This window comes from Olea europaea, unplaced genomic scaffold, assembly GCF_002742605.1.
Source record: "Olea europaea var. sylvestris unplaced genomic scaffold, O_europaea_v1 scaffold74, whole genome shotgun sequence".
NCBI lineage: Eukaryota > Viridiplantae > Streptophyta > Magnoliopsida > Lamiales > Oleaceae > Olea > Olea europaea.
In genome coordinates this window covers 466,977-491,581 of record NW_019265805.1, presented here as the reverse complement: position 1 = coordinate 491,581, position 24,605 = coordinate 466,977, and the positions used below count along the sequence as shown (strand labels likewise).

The window sequence follows — 24,605 nt, the reverse complement described above, 5'->3', positions numbered from 1 at the left end:
AATTCAAAGGCACATCTACTAAAGAAGACTCAAAACAAACTAAGGCCAAGGGAATACCTGGAGAACTCTTCTTCTTTTCCAACAAAGTCTTGAATTTAAAACAATCTTTTTGCCAGTGACCCTTCTTTTTACAGAACTTGCATTGATCATTTTTCTTTATAACTGCTTTGGGACCACTAAAATTCTTATTCTGCTGACTTCGATAGGACTTATTACCCTTACGAAACTTAGGTTTATGATTATGAGAAGGCCCCTTATTCTGTGATGGCTGAAAAGCTAATTGCACAGTTTCACGGCGCATCCTATACTCTTCTTGGGCACACACTGCTATGAGGTCATTCAAATTCCATTTATCCCGCTGAGCATTGTAAGCAACCTTAAGCTGATTAAACTTACTAGGAAGGCTATTCAAAACATGATAGATTAGGAAAGGTTCCGCAATGGAAATGTCAAGAGCCTTTAGCTTAGATGATATATTTATCATTTTCATGACATGCTCCCTAACACCATTTGTGCCATCATATTTTATGCTCAAAAATTTATCCATCAGATCCCCAGTTTCGGTTTTATCAGACTCAATAAATTTTTCTCCTATGGCATATCCATAAAACTTTTGGCATTTTCGTTATCAGGGATGGCACCTAGAATGGAATCAGATATCGATTGCTTAATGATTTTCAAACAGAGTTTGTTAGCCCTTTCCCACTTTTCATGCTCGGCTACATATTCAATAGTACTTTTATCTGTGGGTTTCTCAAACTTTTTCTCCATTGTAAAATCCAAGCCCAAAAGACCAAGTGTTATTTCTATGTCTCGTTTCCATCTCACATAGTTATTCCCAGTCAAAGTTTTAATAGCAGACAATTGATTTGAAAGAGATGAGGTATTATAAACTGTGGAAACATAAAATATCACACTCAATATCATCTAAACGTAATGCATGCAATCAAATGGATGATGAAATATCCAACTAATTAATATGAGCTATTAATTAGATAATCCGTAATTTAAATCGAAACATATAAATTTTTATTACGGTAAGAGCCTAGATGCATCATCATAAGGTCACCTTTGGGTCGACAATACAACATGCTATAAAGTACTCTTAAAACATATCATGTAGCTAGTTAACAAAATTATACTGATTTTCGAAATACCAACACCTTTGGGAAGAAAGAAATTTCTAAACCAAAATAAGCTCATTAACTTTCTCATGCCATTTTCCAAAAATATTACATATAATAACACCTTTGGGCAAGATATTATGTGCAATAAATCAAAAGTTGTTGGGCAAAAATATATATATTTTTTATTGTAGAGAAAACCGAATAAAAATGAATGTGCCACTTTGGCAGCTACCACCCATTTTTATTTCAAAATATTTCTCTCTTAGTGGAAAAATAAGAATCGTCTCAATGCTCGTGAAAAATTTCATCACAGAAGTTATGCAACAAATCATGATCATTAATTGATGAAAGACAAGAAATCCATACGTGATTAATATTAAGAGACGAAATTTGCAACAAAATTTCAAAATAAAATTTAATGCATAAATAATGGCAATACATAACATTTTAATGAAATAATAGAAAAGTCGTTAATTAATTTTATTATTTATTCAACATATGATTTTAAATCTCAAGTTTAAATAAAATTTTAATTGGGTCGAAATTGAAATCTTAGGGTTAAACCTTTTAAAAGTTCAAATTTAATATCCTTTGAAAATTACATATTAACCCTAGATTTAAATTAAAACTGGGTCCCTCAATATTTAAAATTGGTGGCAGGTCCTTCAACTATATAAATTACATGACAGGCCCTTATTTTATTATTTACAAAACCTAGCCCCCCAATCTGTAATTGCAAATAGGGGTTTGAAGAATACTTATTTACAGCAGAAGCCCCCGTCTACCTTAAACCCATTTTATACCGAACTAAATTTTTTTTGTTTTTTCTTGCGGCATCCGGCGCCACTCCTGCCGACGCTGTAACCCGTGCGGCAGCACCGATCAACCAAATTTTTTTTTCTTGATTATCACCTTAGACAAAAACTCACACAGATTCACACATTATATATATATATATATATATAAGTTTTCAACATTATGCAATACCGTACGGGGCCTATGATAGGTTTAAAACTCCTTGATATTTGTTTTATATAAAAGGAGGAGAGAGAGGGAAGCATTTACTATTCACACATGGAGGAGAAAGGGGAGAGAGGGAAGCATTTATTGTTTATTGTTCGTGCTTTCTCAAATTCTCAGAAAAATAACAATATAAAAAAAAAAGCCAACTTTTTGATTATTGTGGAAGATAATAACTCTGCTTTCTCAAATTATTAGAAAAATAACAATATAAAAGTCAACTTCTTGATTATTCAGGCAGAAAACGAGAGAACATATTGTTTTATTAGGGATTCTAATCTTAGCATGAAAGCTCTGATATCAATTGTTAAATTTTAATTTGTAATCATGCCAAGAATTTAGAATCACCATATAATAAATTTATAGAAACGAATTCATACCTGCGGAAGCCATTGTTGATATGAATAGTAGTTGTAATAGTAGTCAAGATCTTCCCCTCCTTACTCCTCACAAAATATCAGCTATCAATGGGGCAAGCCAATAAAACATATGGAGAGGAGAGGAGACCTAGCCTTTATATATAGGAAATAATTTGAGACGTCCCATTACGACTAGAATTCTAATTAGGGTTTATTTTCGGCCCACATACTTTAAACTACCACATAAAATTAATTACAACCCGTAAGGTGTAAAAGGCCCAATTGATCACTTAATAAATTTGGCCCAAACACAAATATCATTATGAGCCATATATCTAACTCGTAAAATTTTGCAATCGAATGTGAAGCCCACATATGGAATTATTAATTATTCCAACATCGAATGCAACAATAACTGCTCCGAAGACAAAAGCAGCAGCAAAGAATAAAGCAGCATTTCTCCTAGCCTGATCCTGAGGCTACTCCAGAAGTTGAAGAGCCACTCCACAACCTGGTGGACAACATTTGAAGAAAGGGCACATACACGCTCCATTATCCCCTGTAAAATAGTCTTTTTAAGTCAAAACCGGCTTGATGGTATAACTAACAAGAACAATAAAGATTATACAGATTCTACAAAAATATATAGAATACCTCTAGAGGCATACAGAGAAATAAGGAACAAGATCAAAGCAAATGTAGATGCACTCTCAGAAACAATTGTTAGGACATACAGGGTAAACAAAATTACCTGAATTGAACCAATTCCAAATAAGCAGGAAGACAGACCAAAAAATGTTCGTGCAACTCTAGGGACAGGGAGCAACTTTTGCATGCCACCACGATCCACAAACAGCGCAACAAATTTTCGAGGAGCAGCCAATGCACAGATTAATTTCAAAATATCGGGCAAAAGTAATGCAGAGCTAGAAGCATCTTTATGCTTAAAACTTCGATGCAATAGTGTAAGACAGACATCCACCCCTTTTTTGTGTAACACAGGACCAAGAACTTCAACATACTCCTCTAAAATCACAAGACACTGTATACAGAATTTTTCCTTAAGCTTTCGGAGGGATTCACTATCAAGAATGAAGAATTCACCAATATCTTCAATAGGTTCTGGTTCTGTAGGTTTTGAATTCCCTGAATCATCATCCATGGTACTTGAGCCCCTATACCAAGTCATGTGAGGATCGAGATTAAATTAATAAACAATCATATAGAAATAAAAGAATTCATGGACATATTAGACAAAACCAATATATGCTAGGGATGTCATGAATATAAAGCAAATACCAACCTTGATATCGCAACTGCATTAGCAGCATCTATAACAGTTAATGCCGTTCTTGAAGCTGCCATCATTGCAACTTCATCACTGTTTGTTTTCTTAAACTCCTAAATTCGCATAAAACACATACTTTGAGAGTAGAAGAGAACATAACCTCAAAAAAGCAAGAGAGAAAAATGTGCTCACCTCTAAAGCAAAACTCTTAACCACTTCGGCAGCTGCATCACTAGCTGTTTTTATGGCTTCTGCTGGAGCATTCGCTGCTCTGGCTTCAGCAGCTCTGACAGCTTTCTTGAACACATCGGCAATGTCCTTAGAGCCAACTTTGCAATCTTTGAAGCATTCATCATCATCATCTCTTTCCAGGACAAAAGGATCAGCATTGTTCTTTCCTAAGCCCTTCTTGGCATCTGAAGTCCTTCTCAATTCCTGGCTTCTTGTCAGACTCCGATCCTTCCCACTTCGGCTGACACGACCAGTCCCAACTCAACCTAATTGACTCGACACTGTCGTGCGCCGGTGGTAAATGCTAGCTAAATGCCGGACCCACCACCAAAGCAAACCTGACCTATTTGACTGTGCTATATTTCTATGAAAATTTTGACAAAGTTTCCCCTTAAAAATGGACAAAACAAACCTGAAAAATCATCAAAACCTCAAATAGACATTCAAACCAAAAGTTTTAGAAACCACCACTTCCACTAATACCCCCACAACTAAAACAAAATATAACAAAATTCGACTGAGTGCTTCTACAACAACATCATGTCTACATGCAAGCATTACATCAATTACAAACCCTTCTACAAAGTGCATGACACCCCAAATATTAGACAAAGTATTTAATAAATATGAGTTTCCCAACAATTCATTACATACTATGAAACGGTCTCTTTCGTTTCAACAGGCTTTTCCAAGTATCTCAAAATCAACGGTCTCCCGATAGGAAAAACATGACAAAAATATGAGTTCGTAACTCAGTGAGTGGATGATTTGCAAATAAGTAAACTTTTTCCAGTTATGCATATTTTCTAAAAATTTTAACTTTATTAAATCCTTGAGAATTTCTGAATCTAGTAATATTTTTAAAAACTAAACATGATTACATTATAAAATTCTTTATTCTAAATTCTAGATAAGTATCTGTAAGGTATAACAAATATAAAGAATCTGATATTCATGAAAATTTATGAAATATTGCTGCTGCTCAATACTATAAGCTGAAAGCTTTATTCTGAAAACTGAATTAACTGAATTCTATAATCTAAAATCTGAGCACTGAATAAATACTAAAAAATCACACTAAAAAGAGTACCTAATGAATAGCTTTACTTATGTACAGAGTAATCTCGATGTACAAGGCAAAGTCATTCAAATCTGATAATCTGGTCATACGTACGCGGAGCTGCCCCAAAGGCTAATGACCCTAGTATACGGCACAAAGCCTATGTGTGTACGAGAGTGGATCCCAAAGACCTCTGATAATCTGGTCATATACTATGAAAACACATTCACGATATTGCAGAGCGGGTAAAATCACTATAACTGGTCATACACTGTGGAACCACATTCACATCAGTGCAAACTAAGGTAAAATCACCTGGGTACTTTCTGGTGGTTTTTAGAAATAACTTTAACTATACATGTTTATATTGTGGAAACACATTCACATCAGTGCAAACTAAGGTAAAATCACCTGGGTACTTTCTGGTGGTTTTTAGAAATAACTTTAACTATACTGAAATATGTAATAAGAATATAACATGCTACTAAAATAATTTAACTAAACTGAATTTAACTTTAAAAGAAATTGATAATAAAATCCATTTTATTTTGAAAATCGTGCTATGAAGTCAACTTTATAAAATAAATAACTTTAAAATTTAAAGAAGACTTATTTCTTAAAAATAAGTTTTATCCACTCACAAGGTAGGAGCTACAAGCTAGATTGCCTAATAAACGTTTTCAATTTCCTCGTCACCACCTGAAATACAATATTAGTAACCAATTTATCCTCTATCTAATCAAGAAACTTTAATATCTAATGATAGAACTTAATTTAAATTCGCTTGACATTTGAATAAATTCACAAATTTTCCTTTATTAATTGGAGCTAATCACACTTTATAATCCCTTGACTAATAACTAATTTATCAACATAACCTTCATTTCCAAGCATTACTGTGACAACCCACTTCATTCTAGTGACAAGAAGTTGCTATAATTCGACCAATTAAATTTTCCTCTTGTTCCATAGTTTCATGCTTCCAAATAATTATTTTCTCAACATCATTATTTCCATGAACATACTTAATCCAAAAATCCCAAATAAAATTTCTAAGGTTTGTTAAAATAATATTCCTACCCAGCTGGAATTGGAAATGAAGAAATCCCCAAACTTGAGCTCCAATTCGAGTTCCTCACACCTAAATTTAAAAATTTCTACTACAAGTTAAAACCCTAAAATTTTAACATAAATCATACTTTATCACTCGAAAACAATTGGAAAAATTAAACCAAACTTGAAGAAATTAAGCTTACCTCGCGTCCTCTTCTTCCCCTTTCTTCCTTCTTTCTCTTTTTCCTTCTCTTCTCTCTCGACTTCTCCCTTCTTTCTCGGCTTCTCCAGCTTCTGCCCATTTATTTTAGAAGAAGCAAGAGAAAAGTTAAAAGAAGCAAGAGAAAACCTCCACAAAAATAAATCACTAAATAAAACTCTTGAGGACGTACCTAGCCAAACATACTACAAGAAGACCAGTAGAATATGTGCATAACATTTCAGAGTCCAAGGTCTTCCTCTTCCTTGATTCATGCTTCCAATTGTGATCCTCAACAGATGTCCCGGGTGACTCGTCCATCACCCATCCTTTTATATTATCAAAAACATCTTCTTCGAATACATGTGGATACTGATCCAATTACAAATATTTAAAGAGATTCAACATGATGAACATAAACAAATAACCCCCACTCCCCTTGAAAGAGAGATGTCCTAAACAGCTAGACAATGGGGCCCGACTTGCCCAAGATGTTGTCGTACAAATTCCACCCATTCCAGAAAAAAAAACAAAAAAAAAAAACAAAACCTATTTCCTTCCAAGTTAGTAAACAGCCAAAAAGAAGCCTCATGGCAGCTGCCTGTACTGGCACTGAATATGTAGTTTCAGATAGAAATTTTGAAGATATCAAGTCAAAGAATTCATCATTATCCTATAAAAAGAGGGATAATAACATCAACATTCTAATGTTCTAGAACAAAAGATAAAGTAGAATAGATCAAGGAAATATCAATAACTCAGATAAGTTCCCCAGTCGCCCAACATTATGAGAAGACCGGCCACTGTTAGTTGACATTTTGCCCGTCTCTTCCATGCACCTACAGATTCCAAAAGAAACTGAGTTACAACTTACGTATATATAACATATTAACTGACATCAAAATATAATTAAAAGAATCATCATATAAAGCACACTTCTATAGACTATAACCATCTCATCGCCTAAAGCTTAAGAGAAGTCAATTCAACCAGTGAGTATGACTCCCATTAATAACAACTATCTAGAATTTTTAAGTTTACCAACCCACATAGTATCTTAACTAGCAGGTCCTCAACACCCCCCTACCCAAAAAAAAAAAAGAAACCAGCCCGACCAAAACATAATGTTTAACTAATCAAATAACAATAATAATTCATGACAGAAACACCATCCAAGATTCTTCATTAGATGTTGTATTGTGAGAGACATAATTTGTACCTGGATTCCTGGGCCTCAAGAATAGTGGACAGAGCATGGAGGGCGTTGGGGTTAGGGTTCTCCAGGGTCGAAGTGATCTTTTCAATTAACGCTTGCACCTTGGCTATCAAAATCTCATTTTCATCATCTTCTTCCTCTCCTTGCCCCTTCCACTCCTCCTCCGCCACCTGTAGTAGCTCTTCCACGGCCGCCGCCACAGCGGAATCCCTAGCCGCATCCATTTTTATATTATCTAAATGAAATGACCACTGACCAACGAAAATATAATCCAATAGCGAGATTAAACTGACACGAGTCGTCTCGAATCACCTTAATAGATTCGACAAGTGTCGTGCTCCGATGATAGATACCAGGTAAACGTTGAACCCACCACCAAGGCAACTTAACTTGTTTGATTGAAGAATATTTTTAACAAATTTGACAGAGTTTCCTTGAAATATGAACTAAAACCACTGAACAACAACTAATTTTCCTCAAATCAATACCTATAATATAAATAGGATACGCCAGTCCCTCAAAATACAAACTATTCAAATAAAATGTCGGCAAATCAACATTTCCTTTCTTTATAACCAACAATTCTCAAATATACTAAAGACTCCAAATATGCAGTGAATCCATGATAACCTTTTCTGATATAAACTACATATAACTCAAAGAAACATGTACAACATAGTCTGGTAAAGTAGGCCATACAACCTATGATCGTGACTCAATATGGCGGAACAACAGGCTCCAAAGCTGCTCAATTCAACTGATATCTGATAAGGAAAAAGGTGAACAGACATATGAGCTTATAACTCAGTGAGTGGATAATTTGCGAATAAATATACTTTTTCCATTTCTACATATTTTCTGAAAATTCTAACTTTATTAAATCTTTGAAAAATTCTGAAATCTGGTAACACTTTTAAAACCAAAACATGATTTCATCATACAATTCTTTATTCTTAATTCTAGATAAGTAGATGTAAAGTTAACGAATAATCTGATATTCATGAAAATCTATGAAATATTGCTACTGGTCAATACTATAAGCTAAAAGCTTTATTCAGAAAATAGAATTAATTGAATTCTATAATCTGAAATCTGATAACTAAATAAATACTAAAAAATCAAACCAAAAAGAGTACCCAATGAATAGCCTTACTCATGTACAAAGTAATCTCGATGTACAAGGCAAAGCCATTCAAATCTGATAATCTGATAGCTGATAATCTGGTCATACGTACGCAGAGCTGCCTCAAAGGCTAATCACCCTAGTACACGGTCCAAAGCCTACGTGTGTACGAGAGTGGGTCCCAAAGACCTCTGATAATCTGGTCATACACTATGGAAACACATTCACGATAGTGCAGAGCGGGTAAAATCACTATACTGATCATACGCTGTGGAAATACATTCACACCAGCGCAGAGTGGGTAAAATAACCATATGAAGTCATACACTGTAGAAACACATTCACACCCGTGCAGATGAGGGTAAAATCACCTGGATACTTTCTGGTGGTTTTTAGAAAATAACTTTAAATATGTTGAAACATTTAATATTCATATAACATGCTAATTATATAATTTAAATGAATTGAATCAAACATTAAAAAGAACAACCGATTATAAATCTACTTTATTCTGAAAATCATGCTGTAAAATCATCTGTATGAAATAATAATTTTTCTGAACTAATATAAATTTTATAAATACTAATTTCTGAAAAATAAGTTTATATCCACTCACAAAGTTATAGTCGATCATAGTTTCGATATTCTCGTCGCCTCATCACTTTCAAATTTCAAGTATGCTATCATGCTCTCGCTATAATAAATCATATCCCTTCACAAGCGTTCCTTGAGTATTTTCCTACCATTAGAAATAATAATTTACCGATAAAAACTTCGCATATTTTATTTTCAATCTCATAATCCCATTTAGAGTCATTAACAACATATACTTCTTTATATAAATTATTTTAACGCCAAAACGTCAAATATTTAACACTTAATTTGGTTCCAATACTAAAAATCCACCAAAATTAGATGATTGACAAAACTAGCACTATAATTCCAGAATATTGAAAACTGGCACTAATTTCTGAATATTGAAATCTGTCACCAAAAAATTGACAGAAATAGCACCTTTCTGGGAAAAATTTCAAAACTAGCACCTGTTTTGCAAAAACTCGAAAAATACAAAAAAAAATGGAGAATTTCAACCTCAAATCCTTAATTTAAGTTTTTAGCATCACATAATTCCAAGAATTTCAAATAATATGCCTTTATATTACAAACTCATTTCCAAAGTTTCCACTTTCTTCAACACTAATTTCCAAACACATATTTCTTTGACATATACTTATTTTAATCATCAAATACATATCAATAACACATAATTCTTGCTAGACTTTGAATTAAAACAAGTTTTCCATAACCCTTAAAAATTTAATTCAATAAATTTATACTTACCATTCTAAACCAAATGAGAAATTTAAGAATTTAGAACCCTAGCTTGAAAATTCTTCTTCTTCTTCTTCCTCCTCCTCCTCTCGGTCTCTCTCGATTCTTCTCTCTCTCTTTCCCCAAAATATATGAGAAAATGCATAAAATGAATGCTATTTAATGGGTAAATATTAAACAATTGCAAGGCAAGTCCACCATCTTCAGACACTATTACATTTAGTCATTTCTTTTCACATAATAGAAACTAAATCCTTGGATTCCTTTATTATATCATTCCTAACCTTCAATTACTCGAATTTCAATTTAAGTCCCATAAAAGTTATTTGTTCAACTTAAGTCCTTAATGACTTTGACCAAATATTTTTCCTTGACTTTGACTAAAAAAATGAGGGGTGTGACAATCTTACCCTCTTTAAAGAATTTCGTTCTCGAAATTCAATCAACTAGAATTCGAACATATCTAGCAACCTTTAGCTAGTCATAACTTCATTCTTTCATAGCTAGCATATTATCTAGCTAAACTACCTTTAACTTCACTAGTAATCTTAAAGTGTAAATTAAATCTGATATCTACTTATTCAGCCTTTGAAATAAGCCATAGTTTATTAAAGATCAAATAACCTCATTGTGAACTCCATCATTAAATAATTGGACCCTAAGTTCTAATAGACCAATATATGATATTCTCAACTTTCATTTTACCAAATCTTAGAAAAATTTAGCTATTCCTCAATTTGAAGTTCATGATACTACTTTCATATTTACTAAAACTCCGTCCTACGTCTTGATTTGAACTATTATCTAGTCAAATCCCTTTTTCTATAACAATGGTTACAAATTAAAACCGAATAACATTCTTTCAATAATTTCATCACAATAAATACGCCCTTGGAATATTTCAATATCATATATATCGTCACTTGTGTCTAGTTCTTATATGTCAATTCCATGAAAAATAGATCTTTATCCAAAAGCCCCTTAATTAATAAACCATGGTCGATCCCCTTTCTTCTAAATTTGTCTTCATAGCATCTAAAATTCTACTAAACGAAGCTGCACAATGTATTTTAGTCATATAACTCTTTACAATTAAGTCAAAGATAAATACTCAAACTCCACCATATAACTAACAATCTTATCTATACAAAATTTCATAAATCCATCCCATGAACCGATTATATCATTTGGAAAGAATCTTGTAACTTTTATCGATCTATCAACAATGATCCAAACACCATTTTGTCTCCATTCTGTGTATTTGGAACCCCAAATGAAAAATAATTGAGAGTAACTACTTACATTCTAAATTGACAATATCTGCAAAAATTCAATTGTTCATGATTTTCTAAAATTCCCGATATAACTAACAACTATTGAAATAGTTCAATGTAGTATTCTTTTCCTTTAATTCTGTATCACTTAATAATAATATCTACACAACTTCAAGTTCGACCCTTTTGAATAAAAACATACCTTAAAACTCCTGTAATCGATAAGTATTGTTCTCTCTCACAATGTGATAACACCACAATTTCTAAATTCAGCCACAATATAATCAACTATAAACCATGTTTTAATCATGATTCTTCAACAATTTATTTTATAATAATTCATCATTTTACCTCATAACACATTCTAAACCTTAGCATAATATATTATCATAAATCAAACCCTCGTCAACTTTAGATACAAGAGTAATTATTTCCTCAAAATTTAATCTAATTGCAAAACTTTTACATTTCTAAAACCCACACAATTTTGGGGCTCTTTCATTCTATGAAGATACAATAATCACATTTGATCCAAGATAATTCTATACTCTTATTCCATAACGAGATCATTGACATATTGCCAATGCATAAGCTTTCTTGTACATTACATAAAGACCTTTCATTAAAATAATGTAATTAAAAGATACCATTTCACAATGAGTAAGGTTTACATTTGAAAATCTCCTTAGACCTGAACTATCCAACATATCATCTGTATATTCCATAACGAATAGACATTGATAAGAAAAGAATATTTTATTCATGAGATCCAAAATTATAATTGAAAATAACCCAAAAATTTCATTACTAAAGATTTATTAAATTCACCTTAACTTCAAAATTTAGCTTGAATATTTCAAATGGTATGTAACATAACATAATAACCCAACAAATGGCTTGACAAAATTAATTAACTTAATAACCCAAATATTTCATCCAGTATTTTGTAATAGGATAACCATAACATTCATTTACTTTCTATTCACCACATCATGTTATGATCATGTAACATTGTCATATATCATCATATTGTAGGACTTAAAACATCTAATTATATCAATTTTTCTTAATATCATAAAATAATAACCTTAATATTTATCACGTGAACCTTTCACACATCAATTTATGGTCACATTGTATAACTTAGTACATTTGATTATACCTATCTCCTTAGGATCACAAAAATAGTGCTCCTTATAACTATCAAGTGACATATCACACATTAAGATACCATCAAGATTTCATATATTAATTTTCCAAGCTCAATAAATTCTAACTCCATTATCTACTCTTCACTCTACATCCTAAACTTAAAATTTTGTCATGCTTCTTTTCTATTCTTCATCTTCTCATAATCTTAAACGACATTCTTACATATATTCTTTCATTTTCATTGATTTCTAATCCTTGTACATATATGTACATGCTATTAGCCTACTGGAATCCTGTCATTTCCATATCAATCCCTGCAATACCCCTATACACGCCGTTTATCCTCTTCTAAATTTCTATTTCCATTCCTACTTTGATTGCCCATATTCAACAATATACAAGTACGGATCATACAAATTTCAAATTTCCTTATTTGTTCTCATCTGTTTATAGCTCAAGGCACAAGGTCATGGGAATGCTTCCTTATTTACTTTACCGACCTAACATAACCAAATAATATCGTTTACTCCAATCACAATTCACATTAATGATTGTCCAGAAATAGGGACTATTAACTTTGACATAATGTATCAATGTACATCACAACTATACAAGTACCACTAGAAGAGCAAATATTAATGCACAAATTCATCAACCTTTCAACTTATGAAAACTCCTTTAATAGGCTTCAATCCCCATAAACTTGGTGTTCCCCCTAATCAAGCTGCAAGTTAAGTGTAAGTGACATTTTATACTTTTCCTTATAAAAAGCAATGGCATTAAAAAGCCATTATGAACTCTTAATCACCTCAAAGTGATATTCTTAACCACAATCTTTTTCTTGAGTCTACATTGATATCGTTTACTAAAATAACAAAATCTAAACTAATCTTCTACTCTAACTAAAACTTACACTTGTAGACTATCTTTGATTTTAAAATGCACTAACATGTAATCAATGAGTTCCATAAAAATTATCATAGTAGGAGTAGTGCACTATTCATAAGATTCCAATAAAATCCATCTGGAGAAATAGTCGGTTAAATTAACAACCCAAAAAAAATCCTTTCATAATATTCAAGAATGTGACCACCACGTCCCCTCGTCTCATGTTTTCTTTATTCTCTCCATTTAGAACATATTTCCTTGTTCTAATATATATATATATATATATATATACCCAATAAAATCCATCTGGAGAAACAGTCGATTAAATTAACAACCAAAAAAAATCCTTTCATAATATTCAGGAATGTGACCACCACGTCCCCTCATCTCATGTTTTCTTTATTCTCTTCATTTAGAACATATTTCCTTGTTCTAATATTTTTTTTTTGTTTCATATCACCAACTTTTTCATTTTCTTCATAATTAGACTGTCTTCACTTTTCTACACCCCAAAGAGAAAATTAAAACCAGACAATCATAGACGTGATATGATTGATGTTTCAAATATTGATTGTCTATGTATGTATCTCATCCTTCCATGATCTATAAGGTAGTAAATTCCTCAAGAATTCTAAGAATAAGCATCGACTTTTAACTCTTTAAAATAATCAAGACTCCTTAAATAATAATTTCTCAAAATACCTTAATCACTTTATTGGAGCTTGTGAGTTTTGCCACCACGCCATGACTAACAATCTTAAGGACATGTCATTCTGAAAAAGAAATTCATGAATTACTCGAGCTTATCAACGGTTGAACCTTGCTCTGATACCAATTGATACGACCCGTCCCAAATCACCTTAATAGATTCGACATATGTCGTGCGCCGATGGTAGATACTAAGTAAATGCTGGACCCACCACCAAGGCAACTTGACTTGCTTGACTGGAGAATATTTTTAACAAATTTGACAGAGTTTCCCTTGAAATATGAACTAAAACCACTGAACAACAACTAATTTTCCTCAAATCAATACCTATAATATAAATAGGATATGCTAGTCCCTCAAAATACAAACTATTCAAATAAAATGTCGGCAAATCAACATTTCCTTTCTTTACAACCAACAATTCTCAAATATACTAAAGACTCCAAATATCCAGTGAACCCATGATAACCTTTTCTGACATAAACTACATATAACTCAAAGAAACATGTACAATATAGTCTGGTAAAGTAGGCCATACAACCTATGACCGTGACTCAATATGGCGGAACAACATGCTCCAAATCTGCTCAATTCAACTGCTATCTGATAAGGAAAAAGGTGAAAAGATATATGAGCTTATAACTCAGTGAGTGGATAATTTGCGAATAAATATACTTTTTCCATTTCTACATATTTTCTGAAAATTCTAACTTTATTAAATCTTTGAAAAATTCTGAAATTTGGTAACACTTTTAAAACCAAAACATGATTGCATCATACAATTCTTTATTCTTAATTCTAGATAAGTAGATGTAAAGTTAACGAATAATCTGATATTCATGAAAATCTATGAAATATTGCTACTGGTCAATACTATAAGCTAAAAGCTTTATTCAGAAAACAGAATTAATTGAATTCTATAATCTGAAATCTGAGAACTGAATAAATACTGAAAAATCACACCAAAAAGAGTACCCAATGAATAGCCTTACTCATGTACAGAGTAATCTCGATGTACAAGACAAAGCCATTCAAATCTGATAATCTGATAGCTAATAATCTGGTCATACGTACGCAGAGCTGCCCTAAAGGCTAATCGCCCTAGTACACGATCCAAAGCCTATGTGTGTACTAGAGTGGGTCCCAAAGACCTCTGATAATCTGGTCATCCACTATGGAAACACATTCACGATAGTACAGAGCGGGTAAAATCACTATACTGATCATACGCTGTGAAAATACATTCACACCAGCGCAGAGTGGGTAAAATAACCATATGAAGTCATACACTGTAGAAACACATTCACACCAGTGCAAATGAGGGTAAAATCATTTGAGTACTTTCTGGTGGCTTTTAGAAAATAATTTTAAATATGCTGAAACATTTAATACTCATATAACATGCTAATTATATAATTTAAATGAATTGAATCAAACATTAAAAAGAACAACCGATTATAAATCCACTTTATTCTGAAAATCATGCTGTAAAATCATCTGTATAAAATAATAATTTTTCTGAACTAATATAAATTTTATAAATACTAATTTCTGAAAAATAAGTTTATATCCACTCACAAAGTTATAGTCGATCATAGTTTCGATATTCTCGTCGCCTCATCACTTTCAAATTTCAAGTATGATATCATGTTCTCGCTATAATAAATCATATCCCTTCACAAGCGTTCCTTGAGTATTTTCCTACCATTAGAAATAATAATTACCGATAAAACCTTCGCATATTTTATTTTCAATCTCATAATCCCATTTAGAGTAATTAACAACATATACTTCTTTATATAAATTATTTTAACACCAAAACGTCAAATATTTAACACTTAATTTGGTTCCAATACTAAAAATCCACCAAAATTAGATGATTGACAAAACTAGCACTATAATTCCAGAATATTGTGGCACTAATTTCTGAATATTGAAAACTGTCACCAAAAACATTGACAGAAATAGCACCTTTCTGGGAAAAATTTCAAAACTAGCACCTGTTTTGCAAAAACTCAAAAAATACTAAAAAAATGGAGAATTTCAACCTCAAATCCTTAATTTAAGTTTTTAGCATCACATAATTCCAAGAATTTCAAATAATATGCCTTTATATCACAAACCCATTTCCAAAGTTTCGACTTTCTTCAACACTAATTTCCAAACACATATTTCTTTGACATATACTTATTTTAATCATCAAATACATATCAATAACACATAATTCTTGCTAGACTTTGAATGAAAGCAAGTTTTCCATAACCCTTAAAAATTTAATTCAATAAATTTATACTTACCATTCTAAACCAAATGAGAAATTGAAGAATTTGAGAACCCTAACTTGAAAATTCTTCTTCTTCTCCTCCTCTTCCTCTTCTTCTTCTTCTTCTTCTCCTCTTCCTCCTCCTCCTCCTCCTCCTCCTCTCGGTCTCTCTATATTTTTCTCTCTCTCTTTCTCCAAAATATATGAGAAAATGCATAAAATAAATGCTATTTAATGGGTAAATATTAAATAATTGCAAGGTAAGTCCACCATCTTCAGACACTATTACATTTAGTCATTTCTTTTCACATAATAGAAACTAAATCCTTGGATTCCTTTACACACACACACACTATTTCAAGAGGACTGAATAGTACAGATTTTGAAGCATTGAGTACAACATTATCTGTGAATCCTCTAAGGATCTCAGTAACCTGACCCGAACAACGTGTTGGTCCGGGTTATCTTTTACTTTAATTAAAGGAAAAATTAACTAGAAATCTACATTTAAAGATTAATTTTCAAAAATAAGGATGATTAATTTTCATTTCACAAATAAGGTGTTAATTAGATTTAATAATTATAGTTAATGAAAATTTAATTAAATGTACATACCCACCGCCCATTCTACCCAAATTTTCTTCCCAAATCCCAGCCTTAGATATTTTCATTTTCCCACCTCTATCTCTCTCTGTTCACGCACTCATCCAACCATCTCCCTTTTTGATGCAGTATACAAGATATATAGAGAGAGAGAGAGAGAGCATCTACGTATACATAAACATTATTGAATCTCTTTTTCAGACCTGCCTTGTTGTAATTTCATTTGCAGAGTTTTCAACTCTGAGAAGATTGAATGGCGCTGCATATTTTGCGGGAGTTTGTGCCCAATTGAATCTTCATTTGTATCTGAACATTTCTCTGTTTTTAGCTTTTTTAGCTTGAAATTTGAGGTGGTTTTTCATAATTTGGGTGTTGAGTGCAATTTTGGTTTTCCGATGGTGTTCGCCAAAGCTCATGTGAATTCAAGAGAGAGCTCCGGCAATTGATGTGTAGATTGAGGAAAACATAATGTGGGTGGCGGAGATGAGCTCACGGGTGGTGGTGGAGAGAAAATTGGTTCTGGTTTTGGATTTCATAATGAAGGAGATGGAACCAGCATAGCTTTATCAAATATTTAGTGATGGTAGTTTTTTTATCAAATTTTTTGTTTAACCAAATTTTTGGGATAGTTGTGGGTGTTTCAGCAGTGTCGATTCTTTTTGATATGTGATGATTCTGTTGTTAGTGGTCATGGTAAGGTGTTGCATATTTGGTTTGCTGGTGGCGATGTAGGTTATGGTTGTTCTGTGGTTGGCTATGATGGTTCTGTGATTGGTTGTAACTTGATATTGACCTGGTCACAGACAGTCACACTGAATACAATTTTGGTCACGGTTAGTCACGCCGAAAACAAAGTTGATCATGGTTAATCACATGTTTGCGGTGTATGCAGACTTGTTTGTAGTGATCCTATACAATCAAGTATGTGTTGTTGTGACTGTTTGTGACCAATTTTGAGGTGATTGTAATCGATTGTGCTTGAGATTGACTTGATCACAGATGGTCATACTGAATACAAATTTGGTCACAATTAGTCACTCCAAAAACAAAGTTAATCACAGGCTTCGGAGTGGTCATTAGAACAATTTGTTGAAGAGATAGTCGAACAGCCGCCGGAGCGAGCATCGGAGTTACCATCGGAGCCAATGGCTGTCTCCACTGAAGAGGTGTAGCGGGGTAATAGGATGGGGTGGGTGAGGTGGCATGGGTGGAAATAATTAATGTATATTATATTATATTTTAATATTTAATAAATTTATTTATCATCTGATTTTTGAAATATTTTAATGAGTTTATTATTTATGAAATGTGATTTCTAAAATTAGAAGTTATGTTAAGATTCCTTAATTAAGTTTTTTAATCTAATAAGTTAAAATAAACAAGTCATTAACGTGCAAAGTAATCTTGACATTTTTACTTCGCCCTTGCTTGATGCCTTTAAAAAGAGTTTTACTAGGAAAAATAACTTTTAAAATAATAATAATCTTTAGAAGAATATGTAATTAAAAATAAGAAAAAAATAAATAAATTTACGTACAAAATATTTTATTATGAGAATGTGATTGAAAAATAATTTTTAAAGAATGATAGACAAAAAAGATAACACATTATTTGGTCGAAACGTCGACTTTGAGCACAATTTTACTTCTACAACGATGTATGCCCTTCTTTGAGCTCCATTTTAAAGGAAATAATACATTTTTAAATAGTGATTAATGGAGAATGTGTGATTAAAAATTAAATAAAAATTTTGAATTTGAAAGTAATATTATTTTATTAAAGAATATGTGGTTAAAAATGAATTTTGAAAAAATAAATTTTGAGAAAAATGGAACTCAAACGTAGATTATAAAATTTGAACTTGAGTCCGTATTGTATTCGAAAATTGTATCACAATGAATCTTAGCCAAGAACAATAAAAGGTATAGCACATAATATACAATAAACAATAATTTAATAACATATGATAAAATAGATTAGACAGCACTCCAACAATATTTCTAAAAGAAAAGAACTAAAATATTGTCAATTGTACTGTCGAACCCCTTCTTGTACTTCACACCAAGTATACACATGGCAAGAGAATAACCAAGTGCATCATTTCTATATGATCACAAGAAGGTAAACAATAACATAATCACTTGAAGCAACATATTAACTGGCTCTGATAAGAATCCTCCATTCCTGGAATTTGAGGTCTGGATCATGATTTTAAACCTACACTCTCCAACCGATGGATCGTTTTTCATGATCACAGAAAGATTTGGAAATCTGCAGGCACTATCGAGCTGGTTCTTTTCCTGGTAATAACTGTTGAAAGCGTATGAAATGTTCTGTTGAGCATTCAAGTTTTGACAAGAAGTCCCATATCCGAGGCTCGTGCAATCAGCACGGGAACATGCGTAGCTCACACTTGGTATCACTTGAGGATCTTGAAGATTTGCAGAGGGTGAGAGCACGCACCAACGACGGGGCAGATGCCGAACGTTGCTTGCTGGTATCAAACCTCCCAAGTTACCACCCAAGCGGAGATTGTACTTCGGCGTACCATCGAAGTAGAATATTCCCCAGTGTCGTTCAAAGTTACCTGGTTGGATGCTTTTGGCGTCCTCGTCTATTAAGCTAAACAAGTAGGCATCCACGGGGCCCGGTCTCATTGGGGTCCCCCTGTTTCCCGAGATATGGGACATGAAGCCTTGGTTAAACCTTTGTGCTAACCTCATATTTGCATTCTGGTCTCCATCCGTAGGCCAACCAATTTCTCCAACTATTATGCTTAAGTTTCCGAATCCGTTCTTCTGCAGAGCCCATACTAAGGTATCATAATTTGCATCGAACACGTTGGTGTATATATTTCCATTGTCATTGATAGGCGATGAGTATCCGTCAAAGAAGGCATAATCAAATGGAAAGTTGGCATCGTTGTAGAGACTTATGAACGGGTAAATATTGACAGTGAACGGGGCCGCATGAAGACTCATGAAACTAATAATCTCAACCATGAGGTCACGAATATCAGGCCGGAAGTCACCAGTCGAAGGTTGCTCAGTCGAACTCTGGTAGACATCAGCATTGAGTGGGATAGTGACTTTCACTCGATTGCCAATGCCGGCTTTAATCAGGGCTTCCTGAATGTTTTGAAGAGCTGGAAAAGTGGTTGACAGGTAGGTTCCGTTAAAAGTTGATAGGAAAGGTTCGTTCCCAACTGCGACATACCTTGTAAAGTAAAAACCATATAGTCAGACAAAACAAAAAAATTAAAGATAAATGGAAATTTAACAGTATATGAACTAAAGAAAAAGATGTCAATGTCTAGAACTATTCTTATCTTCGTCAAATTCACAACTACCATTGCTGCAGTGATTTGTTCACATATAGATGTCATTTATGTCAATCTCCTCAATCATAATCTACCTTTCCTTGGTGATCAAATAACATTACACATCTACCTCCTCAGTTATATGCCATTAGCTTGTTTTCCGAATTTGTTATTACTATTAAATATAAGGAATCAGAGAATAGAGATTTTCCCCTTAACTCTCTTCTTCTTTCCAATAATTGAAAATTTAGAAATCTGTATTTTCATTTTCTTGGAAATCATTGATTTTGATAGGGAAAGAGAAGGACGATGTCTACAATTAACAAAAGCCACCATCAAGACAACAGCACAAACACTGCTGCTGCCGGCGGACTGATTGTGGCATATTCCTAGAAGACTTTACCAACTGCAAAAGCCGTTGATACACAGTCTGTTCTTAAAAGGTTGCAATCTAAATTGATTGCCCTAATGATGAGTTGACATTCTGGAATATCAGCTTTCCCTGAGAAAGACAACATATGCCACTGGAAAGGAACAATTACAGGCAGCAAAGATACAATATTCGAAGGAACGGAATACAAGTTGTCACTTTCCTTCCCTCCTGACTACCCTTTCAAGTCTCCAAAGGTCAAATTCAAAACGAGCTGCTTTTCTTCCCAACATTGATATTCACAGTAATATATGCTTGGTCATATTACAGGATAAATGATTGTCTGCCTACGTTGTGAGGACAATACTGCTATTGACTCGAGCTTTCTTGGAGAGCTGAACACGAGTTCACCTCTCAACACTCAAGCAGCATCACTATGGGTAAATCAAGAAGAGTACACGAAAATAGTGCAGAAATTACACAAGCACATTGGATAGAGATTCTCATAATCCAAATGGTGTTTAACTGCTCATTTCATTCTTTCCATTTGGAAAATCAATGGCCCAATTCTTTCCATTTTACTGCAGAAACGGAAAATTGTATACTTTTATGTGCATGTTCATGTTTATGTTTAAAGGACTTCGAATTTGAAGCGATGTATTAAATGAATGGGCAGTGTAATGTGTTAGTTAATTGTGCATAAAATATTTCCTCATCATTATACTTCCTTTTAACAAAAAGGAATTAGAGCTTAATCCATAACATAAACGTGGAAATAAGATCCCTAACTTTGATTTCAATAACAGAACGAAACCGAAATCAAATCCAAAATTAACATTAACAAACAAAATTTGGAGGAAAAGATAGAAGCCCAGAAGTTAAAAATAAAAATAAAAAGGGAAATTTTACCTGATGTCAACACTATTAGATAAAACATGTAAAGAAACATTCCTCTCCACCCATCTTTCAGCAGCAGCCGGACTATTAGCAAGAGTGTACAACATATCATTTGGGATGCCCACCATAACCTCTATCCCGGAACCCCTCAAAGCATTCAAAAAATTTGATTCAGCATCAAAAAGCTTCACCTTCTGAATTCCATTATCTTTTAGTAATTTCACAACAGTTGAAGGAGGCAAAGGATGAGTTGCCTGTGTTCCCCAATTAGCCCCAATACTGTGCACAGTATTTACCATCATAAATAACATAAGGATTTTAGTGCCCATCACAAAATTCAAGCCCAAAAGACCCATAATAAATAACTACTGTTTACCAACCCTAAAGACCTCAAGAACTAATTTTGATCCAGAAAAATCTTGAAATTTTAAAAAGGGTTTCAAGATTTAGTACCCAACAATTGCTTCACCTCAAGAAAACAAAAGGGTATCAAGATTAGAGCCTAATTTTGAAGAAACAAACACTATTAGCAATTATACTACTGGTTCTTGAAACTAGAGCTTTATAGGCTTTGCTTTATACTTTTGTTCTATATAGACAAACAACAGGGGTATCTTCTAAAAGTTCAAGGAACAACTTTTCATAGTGAAAATCAATCTTGGAAATTGAAGAAAACTATTCAAACGGAAGGCCAGTTTTTGTGGCGAAAGAAAGAGGAAAGAAAAAGTGCTAAATATGCAGTCTGGGCAAGGTGAAGTTTATCCATTGTGCACCGTCCATATTATGGTAATCCTTTTTATCGTGATTAAAGTATGAATTATTGATTCTAATCATTTTTTGTTCAACGTGATCATATTCCTTAATTATTGTCGCTAAGCGGTAGCAATATTAAATGATGGTCCAAAAATTTTATTTGTTATTATGTGGTGTAGGTTACATTTTCCTGTTTGTCACTACGTGTGATGCACTCCCGCTGATCAAATAAAGAGAATTATTGGGCATAGCTCAGGTACAAAGGACGGGAGTGAGTTTATCCACTCCTTATTGACAGTCGCAGTGTGAATGTTCGATTTCTGAAACATGAAATTGGACTCCTTAGAGACGTAGTGTACAGACAGCTCGTATTCCCTTGCCTTTTGGGACACATTCCGCGATTTACCTCCGTCACATAGCTCTAGATGCGGGGTGATAGGGGCCCTCAAATTAGGGTACAACCTTCTTTTTTTTTTTTTTTAAAGAAAGAGAATTATTTATTTACTTTTTCTTATTTTTTGTTTTGCTTTTGTTCTGGTGCGGGCCGTGGGGTGCATAAAGTGGGTTCAAGAAGAGGAATCCGAATCAGGCAAAAATACATTTTTTTCTTGGGCCCTTTTCCAGCCTCATCGTGTTCCCCACTGTTTATTTGTTTACTTTGGTTCTAGGTATGGTATTGGAGTCCGAATTTAGAATCTTATCCGAAATTGGATAAGTCGGTTGATTTGACTCATAAAATGGAAAATCAATCTAAGATTGATTCGATTATGTATAGCAGCTTTTGTATATAACATTCGGATTGTAATTTGTTAATTTATGGATTGATGTGTAAGTCTATTAACTGATGATGGGTTGACAAAGATTTTTGTTTCTTTGCAGTTGAGAATCAAGTCAATTTCAATTTTGATAAAGATTGTTCTATACCAGTATTGAGGGATATTGTTAAAATTGTTAGGGTAAATAGTACAAAATGTCTTTATCTTTCAATGTTATTGAGCAAAACATTATTACCTTCTATTTTTTTTTTTGAAATTTTTATCTCTATTTTCACATTTTATTGTGCAAAATGTCATTTTTCCTGTAAAAGACGATTTTACCACATTCAAATAAAACAAAATGAAATGAAATGAAATAATAAAGAACTAATTGCAACAATGGTCCCAAACTTTCAAAAAAAATTCAAATTAATCACAAATATATAATTAAAAATCAAAACTAAAAAAAGTAGGAATGTTTTGCACAATAATATTGAAAAGTAGAGATGTTTTGTGCTATTTACCCAAATCGTTATTATTAACAAAATACAAAAGTGGCGAATCATTATCATTAATTTATAAAAATCAAAAGTTTTTAGGGTGTGTTTGGGAAGTGTTGATAAAAGATTTAAATTATAAATAAATTGAAATGAGTGATTATTAAATAGATAGTATTTATTAGTCCCTCAAAATGTATTAATGAAAGTAACTTGAACATGTATAAACAATAATTTTGCTATTCGTACAATCAAGATTGACAATCCGAGTTAACGACCTCCTCACAAAAAGAGGGCTCAAGATTTTTTTTATTTATCATGCCCCTCTATGTGAGAGTTTGTCAACCCCCGTTGTACAAATATCACAATCCTATAAATAATTTATAAACATGAGCAAAACATAGGTTAAGCTGAATTGCACAAATGTTGGACATGGATTATAAACTTGATGTGACAGTCAAGTCTTAAAATGAAACTATATTTGTGTACCGCACTTGCAATCATAGTTTCATCGTTTTGACATGACTATAGGGAAGTATACATCAAGCTTACTAGAGTAAACCCAAGTGAATCCAAGGCAAATTAGAGTTTGAGTGGTCAAAACAATTTCAAGATCAATAGGTCATGAGGAGTTCAAGATAAAGGTATGCTGGACAAAGCATAAGAACCTATTAATCGACTCAACAAATTCAGCAATATTATGAGCTCTACAACATCATATAAATAGTAGTATACTCCACACTCTATCATGCATTAAGTGTCCAAAATGTCAGAAAAGTGATCGAAATGTGTCCTACATACAAGCTCAATATAATATTTACTTCAAATCTTGATAATGACATGACACAAATCCTCTGCTTCTTCCATGCAAATTCTCGAGGCCATTTTTCTCTTTTGTTGAAAACAACTCACAAGGTCATTTAGATCTGCGTTTAAAATATGTTTATGCTCGTTGAGTGATTTCCATGCAAATATGTTTATGCTCGTTGAGTGATTTACCTCGGATAACATTTGGTAATAATGTATTCTTGAATAGTGTATTGATTGGAAATATATGGTTAAAAAATAAGGAAAAGTTTATGATTTGCGTGTAATATTATTTTATTGAAGAATGTGT

General features: G+C 32.9%; 2 protein-coding genes and 2 long non-coding RNA genes across 4 annotated transcripts in view; all 4 read right to left on the bottom strand.

Moving 5' to 3' along the window:
- The window catches only part of LOC111391007 (DDB1- and CUL4-associated factor homolog 1), a 17,657-nt gene extending 7,618 nt beyond the window's left edge, over positions 1-10,039 (bottom strand). Inside the window, 14 exon segments of the mRNA XM_023016142.1 lie at positions 2,912-3,011; positions 3,014-3,065; positions 3,258-3,681; positions 3,810-3,907; positions 3,987-4,285; positions 4,364-4,437; positions 5,200-5,297; positions 5,762-5,784; positions 6,342-6,487; positions 6,531-6,709; positions 6,882-7,010; positions 7,080-7,176; positions 7,557-8,317; positions 10,018-10,039. Of these exon segments, the coding sequence (XP_022871910.1) occupies positions 2,912-3,011; positions 3,014-3,065; positions 3,258-3,681; positions 3,810-3,907; positions 3,987-4,285; positions 4,364-4,437; positions 5,200-5,297; positions 5,762-5,784; positions 6,342-6,487; positions 6,531-6,709; positions 6,882-7,010; positions 7,080-7,176; positions 7,557-7,777 (1,940 nt within the window). The 5' untranslated portion in view covers positions 7,778-8,317; positions 10,018-10,039.
- Positions 5,652-6,395, bottom strand: LOC111391018. The gene is made up of 3 exons (XR_002702047.1): positions 6,342-6,395; positions 6,166-6,226; positions 5,652-5,784 (listed from the first exon to the last, which is right to left on the bottom strand). It is a non-coding gene; the product is annotated as an uncharacterized LOC111391018 (long non-coding RNA).
- Positions 10,040-14,402: 4,363 nt separating the features above from the next.
- LOC111391019 lies at positions 14,403-16,367 on the bottom strand. The gene is made up of 2 exons (XR_002702048.1): positions 16,329-16,367; positions 14,403-14,634 (listed from the first exon to the last, which is right to left on the bottom strand). It is a non-coding gene; the product is annotated as an uncharacterized LOC111391019 (long non-coding RNA).
- A 2,444-nt stretch (positions 16,368-18,811) lies between these two features.
- LOC111390995 (glucan endo-1,3-beta-glucosidase 5) lies at positions 18,812-22,254 on the bottom strand. Its single transcript, XM_023016130.1, has 2 exons — positions 21,496-22,254; positions 18,812-20,113 (listed from the first exon to the last, which is right to left on the bottom strand). The coding sequence occupies exons 1-2, from the start codon at positions 21,837-21,839 to the stop codon at positions 19,009-19,011; spliced, it is 1,449 nt and encodes a 482-aa protein (XP_022871898.1). The 5' UTR covers positions 21,840-22,254; the 3' UTR covers positions 18,812-19,008.
- Positions 22,255-24,605: the final 2,351 nt, after the last annotated feature.

Excerpts from the sequence above, each read along its gene's own strand:
- LOC111390995 (XM_023016130.1), bottom strand. The coding sequence starts at position 21,839 with ATGGGTCTTTTGGGCTTGAATTTTGTGATGGGCACTAAAATCCTTATG. Across the intron at positions 20,114-21,495 it reads TCTAATAGTGTTGACATCAG|GTATGTCGCAGTTGGGAACG; the intron begins GTAAAATTTCCC and ends TTACTTTACAAG.